Source organism: Anguilla anguilla, chromosome 4 (genome assembly GCF_013347855.1).
Source record: "Anguilla anguilla isolate fAngAng1 chromosome 4, fAngAng1.pri, whole genome shotgun sequence".
Classification (NCBI taxonomy): domain Eukaryota; kingdom Metazoa; phylum Chordata; class Actinopteri; order Anguilliformes; family Anguillidae; genus Anguilla; species Anguilla anguilla.
Genome location: NC_049204.1, coordinates 23,183,707 through 23,201,466, shown reverse-complemented (window position 1 = coordinate 23,201,466; position 17,760 = coordinate 23,183,707). Strand labels below are relative to the sequence as shown.

The following is a 17,760-nucleotide window of genomic DNA, read 5'->3' as shown; positions in this document are numbered from 1 at the left end:
ATATGTCCTCTAGTAAGTAAATGTTTATTTTTTAATAAAAATAGAAACAAGATTATACACTTGACAAACAGTGCAGAATTATACTTGCGGTCTTTGGCCTTAAACATTTTGGACATGAAAGATTGCTAAAAATACAAGTCCAAAATCTTAACCAGTAAATGTGTGCAAATAGTTTGTTCAGCAGTACATTGTTCTGCGACATCAATGAGAAATTAGATGATACCAAGAGCAGAACCAAGATACGTTTTTCAAAAATGAACTATATAATAAAAATGTGTTGATTCAGCATTCTATTGAAAATTTGGGATTAGATGAGTAAAACAGATTAGTACAGTATATAATACCAGTATAATGCATTTATGGCAAATAACTGGTTAAAATTTGAATATATGAATTATGGCATGATATAAATACATGTTTTTATATAGAAACAGTAAAATTTTCCAGTAGATCTAGCTTGATGCTTCTTCAGTTTATATCCAGTTATCCTTGATAATTTTGACAGTCACTGCTGGTCAAATCTTCTGAGGACTGGAAGGGCTTCTTGGGGGTGCCTTAGGTGTTGCCTGTTAAATCAGAGTGCATTATTATTCCCAATTAAATATATTAAGCTCATTAATAAGCATTTTTAATTGATTGAAATTGCATTTAATATTATGCCTCCAGATGCATCTGTGTTTTACCAGGATAATTTTTAAAAAAATTAGGTTTAATCTTATTTTCAGTTGGGACTAGTTCTTATAGCCATGAACCTGTGCTCAAGAAAACTGTGGCACAGCTTACTACATCAGTGTTACTACATAGGTCCTTGAGAGTAAACAGCTTTATATGTATTCTACCTATTTTCACATTAGGAATGAGGCTTCAATGGACATTACATGCTTCTTTTAGGTGATGGAATATGTCTAGGGGTCACTGTTGCTGCATGTGGCAAAGGGACACGACAATGGCTTTTCACTGTAAACACAGAACCACACCTCCCAAGTAATTGTAGAGTAGAGTGTCCGTAAAACCGGTACGAATGCCTAGCCTCCTGCCTCCTCCCTGTTGCTGTGATAATACAAGACTGAGCAACAGGATCTTACTAAGTTAGGTCTGTTTTAAGTCTGAGAATCGCCTGTCCACTGATTTCATTTGTTTTCTTGGGTGTGGGGTATGACTCTTATTTTTCAGGAGCCAAATAACATCAGAACATTTGAAAGCCAGACAACTCACAGCTGCTTGAGTCTTGGAGTAGTTCATGTGGGCGTAGAGCAGCACAGCAATGTCATTATGGGAGGCCTCCAGGGCAATAGAAAGAGCATTACTGCCATCCTAAAGATGAGAGCGTGGAAAGAGAGTGGAGGAACAGGTCATTCATTCACTGATGAGGCCTTCCCTCCCTAAAGTTCCTGACAGAGAATGCAATGGTTCAGACCACAAAATAATGAACTATGACTCAACCTAGCTATCAAAGGGTTAATCCACTGCCCTTTCTCACAGTCCTCTTGAAATAACTGCAGCCAATTGTTGCCGTGCATAAAAACATTCCCAATCCGTTTCCCGCCCCCACCCTGACTGTCCAGCTGCGTCCTTCTGAAACCCAACCCATGGATTTTTAATGGCTTTTAACACTTACAGCAATCCATGAGTCAGTACTGAGAACAGTCACACTCGCCTACAGCATGTTCAAGTCATTTTTACTTTGAATGTAGTTTTTCCTCCTAATGCTGTTTCTGTACTGAAAGCCACTAATGTGATTGACCATACTACTGACACATGGATAAGAAACAGTCAACTCATTTCATTTCTCTCAGATAATTTCCAAACAATTCTTCTCTCTGACACTTCCAAACAAATGTGCTGAACTCGGTACAAACCTCAAAGAGAGAGTGCACGAGAGAATAAGGCATCAAAGGGGTATGTGATCTTTCGAAAGTACGAAACGTTTCCCATTTTCAACAAGAGTCTCCACTTACGCTCCTGAAAATCTGACTTCTCACAATAAATGACCCATCAGACCCAGAAGGTTTGGGTTGGGTTTGACTTGGGTAGTAAGCACACATCCCCCTTACTTGTTCTCATATTGTTCAAATTCCCGACTCCTGAAGGCATTCCCTGCTCTTAACTTTTGACTTACTATCTCCTTGATAAAATCAGACCTGTTCCTCAGTAAAATAATGGTTACAATTGCTAACCAACTTCTTTCATGCTAACAAGAGAATCACCACTAACTTCAAATTTTTTAAAAATGGAACAAGGGCAAGGGATAAAATGAACAGAGAATAAATGCTTTGAACTATAATTTGAGTTGATATGTCAGACATTTCAGGTCTTATTAGTCATTTTTTAATCTAGATATTGTCAGAAACATAGTGTCTAAATGTACGCTCTGGCTGTAGACTGTAGTGTGAATGAAAATACATCACACAAAGGGGAATAGCTGTAGAAGTGTCCTAGAGTGTGGGAAGCTGGAACAATCTCACTCACGTTGTCCACGATGGAGATGTCACAGGCCGGCTGCTCGAGCAGCAGGGAGACGATCTCTGTGCGGCCGTGCTCGCTGGCACACATGAGGGCGGTGGAGCCCTCGTCGTCCTGCACGTTGACGTTAGCGCCGCACTCCAGCAGCGCCCGCACCATCTCCTGCCTGCCGTGGCTCACGGCCAGCATCAAAGCAGTCTGCCCCGCCTGCGCACAACCGACCCACGGCTGCGTCAACAACACAACTTGCCCGCGCTGCACCGCTCCGCCAAGAAGTTCATTCAGAAACTCCACAATCTATTAATGCACACATCACTAGATTTACCAGAGGGGTTGTAGCATTTGTCTATCTTAACCCTGTAAGGGAAAAGCAAATGCGCTTCCAGCTGAACAATGACATGGGTGTCCCATTTTGTAATGTGCTGAGAATATTTATCTAACCTGTGAATACACGATTTGTAAGTTCACTTTTAGCCATTGTTACCGATTCCAGTATTTTAAAAAATTATTCCCCATTATACTGTGTAATATTTTCCCATTCCAATCATGTCTGGTTATTTGTCCACCCCCTTTGTAATCATGTGTCATTAACGGGACCTGTCACTGTGTTTCCAACATGAGGAATGCCAGCATGCTGCAGCGTGTTGGTACGCGTTTAATATATTACCACGCATAAGCCACTCAAATAAAGGCCTTTTCATTTCTCTAGAACAGAGAGTCCCTTGAGATTTATTTTTGGAATGATGCTTTTTACTGATACTTCATTTGGTTCACATTGGATGGTTGGACTTGAAATTAAACTGTCTGACTGCTGGAAAAGAACCTTCTTGACAGCAAGAGCCATCAACAGAAAAACTGTACATTGATGTTAAGTCAATCCTGAACATTAGGAACAATACATTTTAACTTTGTGACATGTCTGTACTTCAAAGCTATCAGTCCACTCTAGTGGTGGAAATCTACAAAAAAACGAAATAACAAAAAACAACTATAAAGCAAAAAAAATGTAATGACGTCACACCACAGCTATAAGACTCTTAACAGTGTCATGTCTGGCATCTGAGTTGACATCACAAACAGACCCTTTTTTGTTCCAGGGTTCACAGTGTGCAGGTACAGTAGCAGGACTCAGAAGGTTTTTTATTCTGGTGATAAATCATTTTTATTATGGAGGTCTCACCTGGCTAGCTTTGGCATTAACATTTCCCTGGCTGAAGAGTTTCTTAACCACCTTCATGTCTTCTTCCTCCTTGACAGAGGCTAGTGCTGCCAGCATGATAGCTGTGTATCCAGCCTTGTTCTGTCGATCCACACAACACAGACCTGCACAAAACACACACACCTTTTTAAACCCACATGTTAATCACACGACCCCAACAGTGGACTGTTTTCTGCATACAGTATCAATATTGACAAAAATACTGTTTATGATCTTGAAGTTGGATTCAAACAAAATCCATCATCTGAAAATAAATTTAAACCACACGTTTCGGTGTTTGTGGCATTGGTTTTATAAAATTATTCTGCCTGAACGCATTAATATTTCTACCCTTTCCCCGGATTTGCCATTTTTAGTAAAAACCACTCTCCGATTTTGTTATTTTTCTGTTTCTGGGCGCCTCCGCTCACACACTATTTTAAGATTTCATCCAAACCACTTCAGATGCCCACCCTGTGACATCATGACATTTTTTGGCACTGACCGGTGTCCAGCAGCAGTCCAACCACAGTGAAGTTGGAATGTGAGACGCTATAGTGGAGGGCGCTGTTGCCGTTCCCATCGGTCATGTTGACCACGTGTGCCAGAAGGGCCGGGGACACCTCAGAGAAGGCCATTAGGTAGTCTGACACACGAGAGGGCTGGGCCGTCTTGGCACTGGACACACGGAACCACTCCAACTGCACAGTGTGTGTGCTGGAGAGCTGAGGACACAGAGGCATTGGTACCACACCACTGTACAGCATTACTTTCATGAAACAGTTCTTGTCATAGCACTTAAAGTTTGGATCTACATCATAAAAATATACATACATCAGTACTGACAGAGATACAGCACTGGATTGAAAAAAAAACATAACTAATCTGTAATGTTGGGAATTTAATAAAAAGGAAATCATTTCTCCCCATTCACGGTGCAAGAACATGGCCTATCACGTATGTAGAGGGGAATATTGGGCTACCCACCACTTCCTTACTCTTCAGGGCTTTGGCATCGTCATTGAGGTGGTTCTTCAGAATGAGACAGGCCTCACGCATTTTCAGACTCAGCTCAAACCTATGCCACAAAAGACCCCATTCCATCAGAGACAAGCCCTGCATGGGTTTCATAGACCACATGTCTGTCCTTGAAGGAAATCTCAAATTCAAAATGTAAAACAACAAAAAAACAAAAACACGAAATAAATAAAAAACATAAACTGGGCTCTGGAAGCTACAACTGGTTGGCATACTTCTCTTTCACAGTGTCCTGCTGCTCCTCAGCATCTTCATTTTCAGCTCCTGCTGGTTCCTCTGTATCGGTGTCGCTCTCATCCAGATTGATGTTCCTCTCATCATCTGATGTGTCTTCCTGAGCTTCCTCTTCCCCTTCACTGCTGTCAGAACCTACACCTGCCCCACTGCCCTCCGAGGAGCTTCCATCTTGATCATCCTCATCTTCTTCTTCAGTTGAGGTTGATTCATACCTAAATGGGAACCTGAATTATTTTTATTTTACTACACTTCTCATACATTTGCACTAGCAAAATACATTGTGCTCATAGACATACACAGATACCAGAACACTGCACTCACTAGCAAATCTCCTCTACATTAGCTGGAAGCAGACAGGAGCATTAAGAGGCCACACACCATTATCTGGCCTTGTTCGACATTCCAGCTGTGAATAGTATCTTTATAGGTCACGCTTTTAAAAACAAACTCCCCTTTTTTAATATGCTCCTTTGTGCACAACCGAGAACATGTCAAGCCAGCATTCTACACTCAGATTTGCCACTGTCATTATACAAATACGAATACCCCTTTGTTTTAATAATTATGTTTAGATTTGATAAATTTTCACAGTGAAAGCCTGCCTAATGACTGTCTGGAAGCACAGTCAAGTGACAACCATGGCTGAAGAGAACACAGCCCAGGGAGATATCACTCACCCGCCATTAAGGATTCCTACAAACTGCAGGCTTTTCTTATTGCCGCTGCGAGGCTCTCCGGGGCTACTCCCATCCTTCCTCTTCATGATAGATTTCAACATACCTGCATTACAGAAGAGTCACCATGAGGGGCACTGTGTTTCAGCCATCTACTCCCAGTAGCAATTTATTTCTACAAACAACCCTTGAGCCACAGTGGGTACAAAGTGCATCTATCAAAGGATATAGATCAAAAAGCATATTATCATGAATGCATATTTGTTTGAAGTATTACAATGGTGTCCTTTAGCTGGAATATCTCAACACTGCACTAACACAAAAGCCAAATACGCGGTTAACACTCACCGACAGCTGGACTGCAAGGCACAGCCTCCTCCTCACAGCCTTCTTTTTCGTAGATGCCAGGGGCAGGTGAGATGGTACACTCTGTGATGGTCATCTGTCTCCTCTTGAGCACAGGGACAGGGGACTTATGCTCAACTACTTTTTCTGCCTCTTCATTTTGGTTCTCCCACTGACTACCAGTGCTGGTCACTGCTACAGGGGCTGGTTCCTTGACACTGTCATCGGGGTCAGTCTGAGTGCTTTGGTCACTCTTCTGAAGCCCGAGGTCCTGGCCCACACCCACATCTACAACCTCAGGACAGCACTCAACAGCCACACTTTGTGTATCTATACATTTCTCCCATTTCTCTACACTTTCATTTGCTGAGTTGCTGAGATCAGAGGATTCAGTTTCCACTTCAGTGCTGGCTGTCTCTGGCTTTACCAGAACCTCCTTCTCTACCATTACCCTGGACTTCCTCTGCTCCTCCTGAGCTCGCATGTCTTCTAGTTCTTGGTCAGTCTGATTGAGCCGGCCCTCGAGAACCTGTATGTTCTCCTGCTGAAACTTGATGGTGTCCTGTAGGGTGTCAATTTCCCTCTCCGCCTCAGTTGTCAGTCCAAGCAAAGACTCCATCACCCACACAGAGGCTTCATCAGTCTCCACCCTGGCCTCCACGCCCACTTCAGACATGATCATTGCCTCTGTCCCAACACCTTTCTCACAGACCTCCATGGATGTGTTCACAGCTACCTCCTTCAAGACCTGACGATAGTAAAACACACCGTCCTCAAGGGGCAGGTCATCCCCCACAGCCACAGACTTTCTCTCCACCGACACCTTTTCCAGCACTGGAACTTTCTCTGACTGCTCACAGTCTCTCTCATCCTTGCCTCCAAGCTTCTCTGTCAGTCTCCTCAGCTCCATCAGCTTGCTGGGCCTTGGGGTTGGAGTTGAGCGTCCCAGGCCATCTACCACCATCTCTCTTTCTCCAGCACCATTCCCTGAAGTGGGAGACTGTTGCTGCTGCCGCTCATTTGCCCCAGCTACAGTCTTCTCTCGTAGTTCCAAAAGCAGCCTGTCCTTTTCTGCATGAAGCCTGGCCACCTCTCTCTCTAAAGCGGGGACCCCCTTCACTCGTTCCTCCATCTCCTTGAGTTGCCTCAGGGCTGCAGCCATCTGCTCCCGCACGGTCTGGAGCTGTCCTGGTGCGACTGGAGCCAGCCCAGAGGTAGAGGCGGTTCCAGACGCCGGGGTGCTCCTACCAGAGGTGTGAGGACTAGCCCTGTTCCAGTTGGTTTGAGAGGGGCTGGGGGAGGCAGACGATGGGTGTAACGGGTGGCCATCTTGGATCAAAGAGCCAGCAGGAGAGATCTGGGAAGAGGTCGACATGCTCGTGGCCCTTCCTGGCTCTCTAGGACCTGCTTTGGGAGGGTCAGCGAGCTGGAACTGTGTGCCATCTTGGAGCTGCGTCTGCTCCTGCTGCAAGCGGCGGCTGGTCTCCAGCAGGGTTCTCTCCACTCTGGTGTTGCGCACTGGTGGTGGCGGCGGCACCTTCAGCCCGGCAGAGAGCGGAGGGCTGAGAAGAGCCACCGGGGAGAGCAGGCGCGATTCGGAGGGTGCCGAGGCAATGCGGTTCCGTGGCGGAGGCAGAGGGGGCACCCGCCCGTCCTCACTGGCAGAGGAGGAGAGAGATTCCGTGGATGTCCACCCGCTGGTACGGCCCCCTCCCCCTGGGCTCCGCTGGGAAAGCTTGGTGGACCGTGCCCCTCGCCGAGGGTTAACGAGGGCCCGCCGGAAGTTATGACCACTCTCAATCTCCTCCACGTACTTGAGGAAGTCCAAGTCCAGCTGGAAGCCATAAGGAGTTTGGACAGAATAGGATCCTCCCTGATCCGTCTCCTCCTGTGTGCTGTACAGGAATGGAGCACCAAGATCTGTGAAATATAGACAACACGTTAGGGCTTACCTGACTCCGGTCACTGGGAAGAGAAAGCACTGGGACCACAAAGATGCTGCTTACCAGGTAGTTTCTGGTTAACCTGAGTCATCTTATTGGACCAGGACCTTTATTCTGTACCCCAGAGGCAGTCAGCTCCCCGCCTGGGGGAAAGAGGACAGTCACTCAACCTGAAATTGCTGCTACCGTACACTGCTCAGTCTGCGAGGCTGTGCTTGTAGGCTGTATGTTTAGTAACTGTTATTTTGTATCGCCTATTTTAGGAGGCATGCCAGGATGAAGATAGAAAAAGGAAATATAATAAATCTAAAGGACTTCAAATTACATGGCAAAGTACAGCCTCTCCAATGACACCCGTATAGGCCCCCCAAAAGCTGGTCACTTGGGTGTCTACCTTTCTTCTACCCTAAAAAACAAAATCACATGATTTTAAAGTATAGGGTATTTGGGACAAGACCAGAGCACATCTGTTTAGTGATAACAGGAAACAGTGTTTGTGTGTGCCAAAATACCTCCTGCACTTTTTTTCCAACTGGCCCAAATGTGGCAAGCCATAGTTCTCTCGACGTATGAAAAAGTTTACAATGTTAAATGACAGGGTTTTATTTCATATGTTTCTTTTTGACTTTTTTTTTACCATGACATCATACACCCCCAGGCACTTCACATCTGAAATCCCCACAAAGGTTACCGGGGGAAAAAGTGCAAGAACAACATAAGCAGGGAAAGATGAACAAGCACCCTATTGTAAACTGAGACATTATTTCAGCTACATGCTGGAGTGCATTTAAAATGAAAGCACTATTATTCTTAACTTTCAAGAACTATTCAAATAGCTGTCAATGGTATTATAGGCTAGGCTACAATAGCATGAATTTCCTTCTTTTCTGTCAACAGCGGTGTCAGAAAAGGAATATTTATGAAACAAAGGTTTTAGATAAAGCAAATAAAAAGACTTGCCTCCCTCGCACACCCTCTCACAGAACCATAAAGATGTCTCAGCGGTAGCTTCTCTTGGGCTCTCCTTCAGAGTCCCGCACTCTTCTGACAAAGCACAGCTCTCCACAACATCCCCTGGAAGAGGTGAACAGACAGCCGCTAGAGTCATAGCAGCCTCCACAGGATCAGCAGACGCCCACGCCCACACCCATACCCACACACACACACACACACACAGATCTGTTTCCACACAGCCCCAGGCACATTCCACGGAACACTTCCTTCTTACATCCTGCCACCATCACCAGGCTGGGACTTGCAGCAGGTTCTCCTCAAATAACTTAACATGGGGGCTCTCACACATAAAGAGAGAGAGATGTGGTGAGAGTCACTGGGAAAACAGACCCATTACCTACCCTGCACAGAACGTAAGTCCAGGACACCTCAGATCTCGGAAAATGAACGAGAAGGCATGCCATTACAGAGCACGGGCATGGATGAGCACAAATGGCCATTACACTCAGTCCAGTAAGGGGTCCCTCTAAAACAGCACTGTTTAGTGAGTGGAATGGCTAACAGTGCAACCCTCCCACCAGCCAGACTAACAGCTAGCCACAGAGGAATGGCGTTCACTGCCACAGATAACTGGGACTGCCATGTCAAGGGCAGACCGAACGAGTCTGGTTAATATCAGCACGTCCAGGGAAGTCATACACCCCCCCGCCCACCCCCACCACCCAGGTCACACCATCTGCAGCCATTAGATGGGGCAGAGTGGACTGGACCCCGGCCACTGACTCCCACACCTGCTCCTCAGATCAGATGGGCTCCACACTGCCCCCAATGCACCCTCCCTCCGCGCGCCTCCTAGTCCCAGCAGACACAGAGGTGCGCAAATGTGTTTTCCGATGGCAGATGACAGGCACTAAATTACAGGGCAGTGGAGAGGCGCATTCCTCCGTACCCCTCATCTTACTCTTCTTCACAACAAATGCACACGCACATACATGCAAATGCAGATGCACATACACACGGACACACGTACGCCCGCACGCACACACCAGAGAGTACACAAAAATGAAATCAGACAGCTTTCTATCAGAAAATATGTAAACATGTGAGGGAACAAATGTTTACACAACAGCACAAGCTGCCTTTGCAAGCAACTGATGGAACTCTTAAGTTCAACGTCTGTTTTACAGAAAATGGCCAACCAACTTAAACAGTCCACAGTAAACTACTAGTTTTCTGATTCTTTCAAATGTCATATTTCTGTAGCAAACCTTTATGCATCACTGACAGTCAAGGTTTCCTTTCATAACTGTACTGGAGTCAGAGGTTTGATTCATTAGCACAATGGTTCACCAAACCTCAGGAAATCACCCCCCCCCCCCCCCCCCCCCCCCAAGTGCTGGAGCGTAGCAGGAACTTGAGTTTTGGAAAGCTGAAGTCATCCACCTTCCTTTCCCCTCCAAAGGAAACAGAGGGTCCGGGGGGCTTGCGCTTCACGGAGAAGAGAACCTCATGCTTAAAGCTTTTCAAATCAGGCTCAGCTATGGTATGGAGCAAATTACCTTTGAATAACTGGGCCATATTTGCCTTTTGTCTGAATTACTGTTTTGAGCTGGCACAGATGCAAAGAAAGTACATCTTCAAAACTGATTAAAATAGACTGTAACCATAGCCCTGTACACTGCATTCAGGAGTGCATGGGCAAGCTAGAACACAAATGTCATTCTCTGTATCCTGGATACATTAGACAGATGTTGTCAAGCCCCAGAAAGAACACCAGAACCCTGAAACCGCACATGCGAGCAACCACGTACAAATACACAAACTCACGCATACTTGCACACCCATAAATACAGTTGGACTGCTCCGAGTGAACGTAGAACACATCCAAAAACCAGATACGCAATCAGAGCTCACTCTCGCGGTCACCCACACTCAGCTGCTTGGATAAATCTGCAGTTTCCTGAAGGGAAACAGGTTCCAGAACACCCCCTTGCCCCGCGGGACACTTCCTATTGTCTCGCTTTAGGAACTCGGGCCTGATTCGGCCAGAAAACCCATCGCAACTGCCAAAAGCGGCTTCCTGAAGGCCAGTGAAAGAAAAACAAAGGGAAAAGACAGGCGAGCCAAGGGCTGAACAAACACACAGAGTGACACAATCACACTGCTCCTGATACTCGCACGGGCACAAACTCACGCACACACTGGTGCTCTCATGGCATGTGAGGCCCCCCTCACATGATGCAGGAATAACTGAAAAGTGCAACGGGCATGCAAAACATCACATGCTCGCTCCAAAGAATATAAGGAAACATCCCAGCCCCACCTCTCCAAGACCGCCTCAACACCTACAGTGCCGATGTCTCCATGAGTACCAGCTCGACTGATGTAGAGACCAACTTAAAACAGCTGTTAACAGCGTCAGCTCCAACAGACTGCCTGCATCCCTTGAAGCCCCATTTTTCTGGTCTACACACAATGAGGTACATTCAATCCCCACAATGAGGCTTTATGTCACTTCTGTGGTTAAGTAGTGCCGTCCGAAACATTTCTTAAGTCTCCTTGTTCCTCACCCCCCACTTCCCATCCCCCAATGGCACTGCAGCCAAGCACTCAAAAGGTCACTGAATCAAATGAGCGGTGGGGGGGCGGGGTTCTAGGGGTTGGCTGTTGAGATGCACAATGCAGAATACTGTCTGATACAGCTTCATCTCACCATGAATCTGAATGGCTAAGATTCACTGAAAGTGGAAGTGTGGAGCTGTTTTTCCCCGGGTTCCAAACAATGCATTCAATATGCTGATTTGAAGCTTAACATCAACAGCAACACTGATTACAATGTGAAAAGTGACAGACATTCAAAGACATTTAGGAGTAATGAAGTAGGGAACCAGATGAACATTCTCTGACCATCTCCACAGTGAGATAGTAGAATCGGAAATGATAAGTAGACAACATTCATGAATATTTTCTAAACTCCAGGTATCTAGCTTAAATGACTGAATAATGAACCACATGTATGGAAGGAAGTAAACAATATAAATGAGTGTTTGAACAATTTTCATTCATAAAACAAAACTAAGAGAATGCCCTTTGTCCAAGTGGTCAGACAGCCCTGCAGCAAGACTGGACACAATCATAAACCACAGGAGATGGGTTCAACACAAAAGTCACAGTATGATCCATACAGAATGAAAACAGTTCCCCAATATTAATATTATTAACTACTAAAACACTGCTTCGTGTCAATCACCCAGTCACAGATATGACTATCACTTGTTGTTTAATCTGCCAAAGCTGCTGTGTTTCACTAGAGAGCTCTATTTGACATTTTAATTCATATTTATTTTTCTTTCACAGAGCCAATGTTCAAAATGACATCTGTGAATGTGCAATGACTTACATGAAGTGCTAAACTAAATGTTCTTTTAGGATGGAAATGTGTTTTCAACTTTATTGTGTTATCCTTGACAATGCATGACTTAATGAACTTCATCATGACTTTGTCAAATAAAACTAACTGTAACTAACTGACTAACTAACTTGAACAAGGAGTAAACAGGACCCTAGGAGGTAGACTCAATCAGACTCATCTCTTTGTGAGAACCATTCAGCCACCAAAGTCATCTTCAGGTTGCCATTCCAGCCATTTTAATCTGAAACAACAAGCTTCAATCTAAACTCTGGCTATAATCTGACGCAGAGCAGTGAAGCTACAAGAATGATTGTAGCAAATTCCAGCAAATATGCTAAATTACCTGTATTTCTCATAGTGTTGATCACGTCTGAGCAGTGCTGAGCAGTGTTACAAACTTGCCCAAAATTTTAAACTCTGTCATAATCACCTTCGTTTTCCAAATTTATATAATGCATATTTCAGTATGCCCCTAAGTATACCCCTATTCCAGATCTTATGATTTGGTTCAAGCAATACCACAGGTTACAATTTATAAACACTAGTGATAAACTAATTAAAACAGCATTGATCTAATAGGCAACAGTCTATACCACATTTCCACTATAAAAAAATTGACTCACTTAAAGATAGATAATAGATGCGCTAAAAGAATTACTGAAAAATGGGTTGATGAGATGGAAGCATAAAACACTCAAGTTTGAAATTGGGTTTGTTGGGTTTATAACTTGCATGTCCTTGCAAACTGCTAACTAGCTGCACGCATAAACCAACTGTAGTAAGCTAATGCATAGCTAGAGCTGGATTGCTAACATTGAAAAAACATTTACGAGCTAATAACCAAATGATGGTTGGCTTAGTTAGCTCACAATAAATCTTTGCTCTCAGTAAAGTCTGTCCCTGATAGGTATCTGAAGCATTGCCTGCCCAATAGAGAAACAGGGACTTCGGTGTGAGGTAGAATTAATACCAGCTCTCTTGTCGTAGTGAGGGGTCTGTACTGTGTCAAAGTCACTCACTTGGAGGCAAAGGTTTCAGTGGAGACTGCATGCATTGACAGCAGCACTCCCTCACCGGCCTGCTAGAATGTTAGCTGGCTTCTTTTGATCCTTCAATCCAATTAATACTCTTTGTTTTCAATTAGATGTTAAAGTCACACAGCTCCTTTTCAGTCTGCCATATGAACAGCATTAGCTAGCCAAACTCCAACAGTATGAGAAAGCCATCCAATATAGCATATAGCAATATAGTCTTGGCAGGCATTGTCTTCAATAACTATTCTTATAAGTTAAAAGAAATCAAAGTAACTCAAACTTTGCGGTCTTCTGATGACCTGACATTTTTTATATTTATTATTTTAAAACAAGTGTTTCCATGTTGGTAACAACGTCAGTTGGAAAATTGAATTTTTCCATATGGAATACAGACAGTGGCCAATCATATTTCTCCTCTGGTCAACAAGGCACCTGGTCGACCTGCACTACCTGAATCAGCTGAGCAGCCCTCAAACACAGCAACTGTGCAGCTCACTTTGTGGGGCTATGAAGTTATAAGAAGCAGCAGGAGACTGCATGTATTTTGGGGAAAGTTTAAAAAAGCAGTTTAAAAAAAACTGACCTGAATATAAATCTGTGATGCTACATAAACAAATGTGACCTTTGGCAGAGCACATCTTAGTAGAAGATAAAAATTGCATCAGTGACATTACCACTCGCCTACATGGCTTTTATTGTGCCGGCTCAGATTCCGGAGGACCCATCGTGATTCACGCGTTATGAAACTAAGAGGCTCCCAATTGGCTTATTCGGTACTGGCATTCACCACGACCATAGACAGAGCTCCACAGGCTAGATACTGCTTGTTTGAGTCATAAAAGGCTATGCCATTAGTGAACTATTAAAAACATTGTTTCTGTTCCACCATAGTACGATTTAAATGCATAACAGCCCAGAAGCTACTTACCAGGCACCTCAGGTTACCAGTCATCCATGAGAGATGTGTCTCTCCTGACCAGTCGTCTGTTGTAGGCTATGTGTCTTGTACTGTGGGAATCAAGAAATGCATCAGAGGAGCATACACACTTCAGTTGTACAACAGTGTTCTTTGTGCAGATGCATGTGCCAAAGCAATCACACCGCAGTATCGTGAATTTCCAAAAATAGGAAAAGGAAAAAATACAAAGACTTATACTTAACTAGGCACAGAGCTAAATATAATCAGAAAATTAGATCACTTTGCTAGGTACAATACCAATAATATGAGGAAGGCTTTAGGTGCATAAACTGCTGTATAGCCTAGTCATATCATGTTATATTTGATTCCAAACCAACATATCATTTTTTGGTGCACAGCAAGAAATACACTTCTGTCAGTGTAGGATATCTGTGGCAGATTGTATGCCATTTCACATGAGCTCATATTTAAGCCAGTTAAGAGAAAATGCCAGGGAGCTGAAGAAAGCACTTTCCTATAAACATTAAAAAAGGAACATTTTTTAATCCTTCAAATACTAAAACATCAGTCACATGATGCAGTGCCAAGCAAGCAAAAGGATAGTAATCAAAATTGAATTGAAAATTGAAAAGCTGAATTGTGGAAGCAATCATCACAGCCATTTACTTCTGACTTTTAGTATTTACCAAAACTGAAAACGTAACTAGAAGTAAAACTAAAATAGAAACCTAAAATTTAGGCCTTCGAAACATACTAAAAGTATATATCAAGCACCACAACTGTAAAACATACAGATACGCTGCACTTCCTCATTCAACAACTAACAATAGTCACTATAACTTGAATTGCATTGACTTAATTTACACTATTTGTGGTACCTGTTCATATATGGAGCCTATTAGTTTTCTAGAAAAAGTGGTATTTCCCCTTATAGACAGTACCAGAAAATGATCTGCACCCCAATTTTAAAAACAAAGAAAACAAAAGGAATGTGGGGACTCTACACATTATATGAGAATCTTATAATTTATGCCTTCACTGCCATCTAAAGAGGAAAACTGACAAGTCCTAATTATCCCAACAATTAAACTCCCTTACTATCTTTTTGGCTTCTGAAAGAAGCATTGCATCATCATAAGACTCAGAATGCAACATTTTTCGTTGTGATTCTGAAATTTATAAATTCATATTAATCATAGACTCATAGTTTTCCTCCATGTGGACAGAGAATCAAGCTTAAATTGATTACATGTAAAAACTAAAATACAAAGATAAAAAGGAAAACCTGAGGTATCTGAACCAAATCTTTTGTCAGCTAAAACCTTGGTCTTCATTTCTGCTGTTCTTTCTCCGCAATGTTTTGCATTTCACAAGGGCACAATCCCCTTTCACTAGAGATAAGTTTGTTCTATTTTTGAGCCTGCCCTATGAAACTAGTCATACCAAATTGTAGAATGGCAGGACCTGAATGTTTCCTGCTTGCAGATTAATTTATTCTGTTGAAACCTCATCACTTCAAAAACACACTGAAGCATTCACGTTGTTACAATATATTTCTTACTTTGTTGAGGCGCAGTAGTAGACACTAGGCAAGGGTCTTGATTTTTAAACTTTCAAAGCATATTTAACAGGGGTCATTTTAGAGAAACATTCAACTGAGACCGCTGAATGTGAAATAAGGGAAACGAAAGATTAAAAAAAAAATCAGCCTTAAAGATGGATGGTGGGATTGTAACCTGCTTCAGTCTGAAATCAATCTAATGACTCCAAATGTCTATTATGCCACTCACGGAGGCTATAATTAACGTAATACAGTAGGTCTACTGTATGGATTCCGTAAAGAGTGCACAAAAAGTTGAAGAATGTCTTAGTAATCACACGTTTCTAAGAAAACTGCCAAACCCACAATGTAGCCTAAAAGCTGGCGTTTGACTGGAGTAAAGGGAGGAAATTTTCCAGTTGACCAGCTGATCCAAAAAGCCAACTGGAACTGACGAGAAAAAGAACTCGGGCGTACCCAGCTCGTGTAGATAAATACACGCATGCATAATCTGTTTGTTACATTGCAGAACTCTTGATTCCAAATTTAGGGTAGTCCATGGATTTTCCCAAGAACACTCTCAAAACGAAGCGGGACCTCTTCAAAGCACTTCAGTGTCAAGGCGCCTCTCTCTCATAAAGATTTACGCCGTCTTTGTAAATGTTTTTATTTACGAAAGAGGTGGGATTACCGTAGTTAAACAAAAATAGACTCGATCCAATCGTTGTATAATAGGCTCATTTCAGAAATTACACATCCGAAAAGCCTAATGTCATTCTTTAGTTGCACGCCCAGTTCGATATCTGGGGTTAGCAACCGCACATACTGATGTGACAGTTGCATCTCTGGAAACATGCTGGCAAAATGCGGAACAACACACAATCTGCCAACCAATTCAAAATGAATTCGATAGTCTACATTATACCTTACACTGTAGCCTACATATAGCCAGTTAGCCAAAAGTGAAACACATACACATACAAACAAATAAAGGTAGGCTACCATACACATATACACACACTGCTGTAGGCCTACTGATTTTTATAGAAAAGCGAAATCACCAACCACGATGGACTTTAAAGTACACGGTCAGCGTTCCTTTACTGTGTAAATTTATGGTTATGGCAGTGTAAGCTATAGAAGTAGTAACCAGATTAGTTACTAAGTAGTACTAGACAAATATGATACCCACCGTATTCAGCGATTTTAAATAGTAAGTTTTCAGCTTACCTTTCCCAGTTTTACAGCGTCCAAATAATGAAAAAATTCTCTAAGGTTTTGCATGAAGTTTAGTTAGCATCAAAGAAGGAGAGCAAAAAACGTTCTAACCCTTGCATTTGCTGCTAGAGAAAACTTCTTCAAAGGTCCTGATTCTGTGACAGACGCATGAAGTATCCAATTGGTACTGAGGAGCCGCGGCCAATGGTTGCAATGCTGAGGTGGTGAATCAGAGCAGACTTGATGGTGGTGCCATACAACGGATTCAAGTTTTCCAGTTATCTGCATTGTGTAAAGCGTCAATTTATGTTCTAGTGAGCGATGTATCGCAAGCTACAATGTAGTATTCATATGCTATAGGCTATTATTGACTGTGAGCCGAATACCGCCTGGTGATAAACAAGCCTCTATGATCCTACTGGCTTCATATGAAATCGGAATAGGTCTATGATCATTTAATGCTTGTAGTTTTCAAAATGTATATCTGCAAAAATAAAGTTCTGACTCAACCCGCTGAAGTTTCAGCACATAGTGGTCAACAAGGCTACGTTATTTACAGAATGGATTTTTTTTTCGGTTTTATATATATATATATATATATATATATATATATATATATATTTATCTGTATTTGTTATATATATATATATATATATATATAACAAATACAGATAAAGCCCTAGTCCTAGACTAAATTCAATTTTTGAATGGAGATTCTACATACAAAACTCTATTTAGGACTAAATTTAGGCTAATCTCTGTATATGTGAAACCAACTCATTATA

At 42.8% G+C, this 17,760-nt stretch overlaps 1 protein-coding gene across 2 annotated transcripts; it reads right to left on the bottom strand.

Annotated features, from left to right (window-relative positions):
* Window positions 1-5: 5 nt before the first annotated feature.
* kank3 (KN motif and ankyrin repeat domains 3) lies at window positions 6-17,152 on the bottom strand. 2 transcript variants are annotated; one of them, XM_035414434.1, is made up of 13 exons: window positions 16,988-17,152; window positions 14,227-14,306; window positions 8,859-8,972; window positions 7,962-8,041; window positions 5,959-7,875; window positions 5,614-5,716; window positions 4,915-5,148; window positions 4,649-4,739; window positions 4,167-4,386; window positions 3,644-3,786; window positions 2,470-2,670; window positions 1,216-1,314; window positions 6-566 (listed from the first exon to the last, which is right to left on the bottom strand). In XM_035414434.1, the coding sequence occupies exons 4-13, from the start codon at window positions 7,987-7,989 to the stop codon at window positions 516-518; spliced, it is 3,087 nt and encodes a 1,028-aa protein (XP_035270325.1). In that variant the 5' UTR covers window positions 7,990-8,041; window positions 8,859-8,972; window positions 14,227-14,306; window positions 16,988-17,152; the 3' UTR covers window positions 6-515. The 2 variants fall into 2 exon arrangements, with proteins under 2 accessions (XP_035270325.1, XP_035270326.1); XM_035414435.1 differs by lacking the exons at window positions 8,859-8,972; window positions 14,227-14,306; window positions 16,988-17,152 and adding an exon at window positions 8,224-8,267.
* Between the last annotated feature and the right edge of the window lie 608 nt (window positions 17,153-17,760).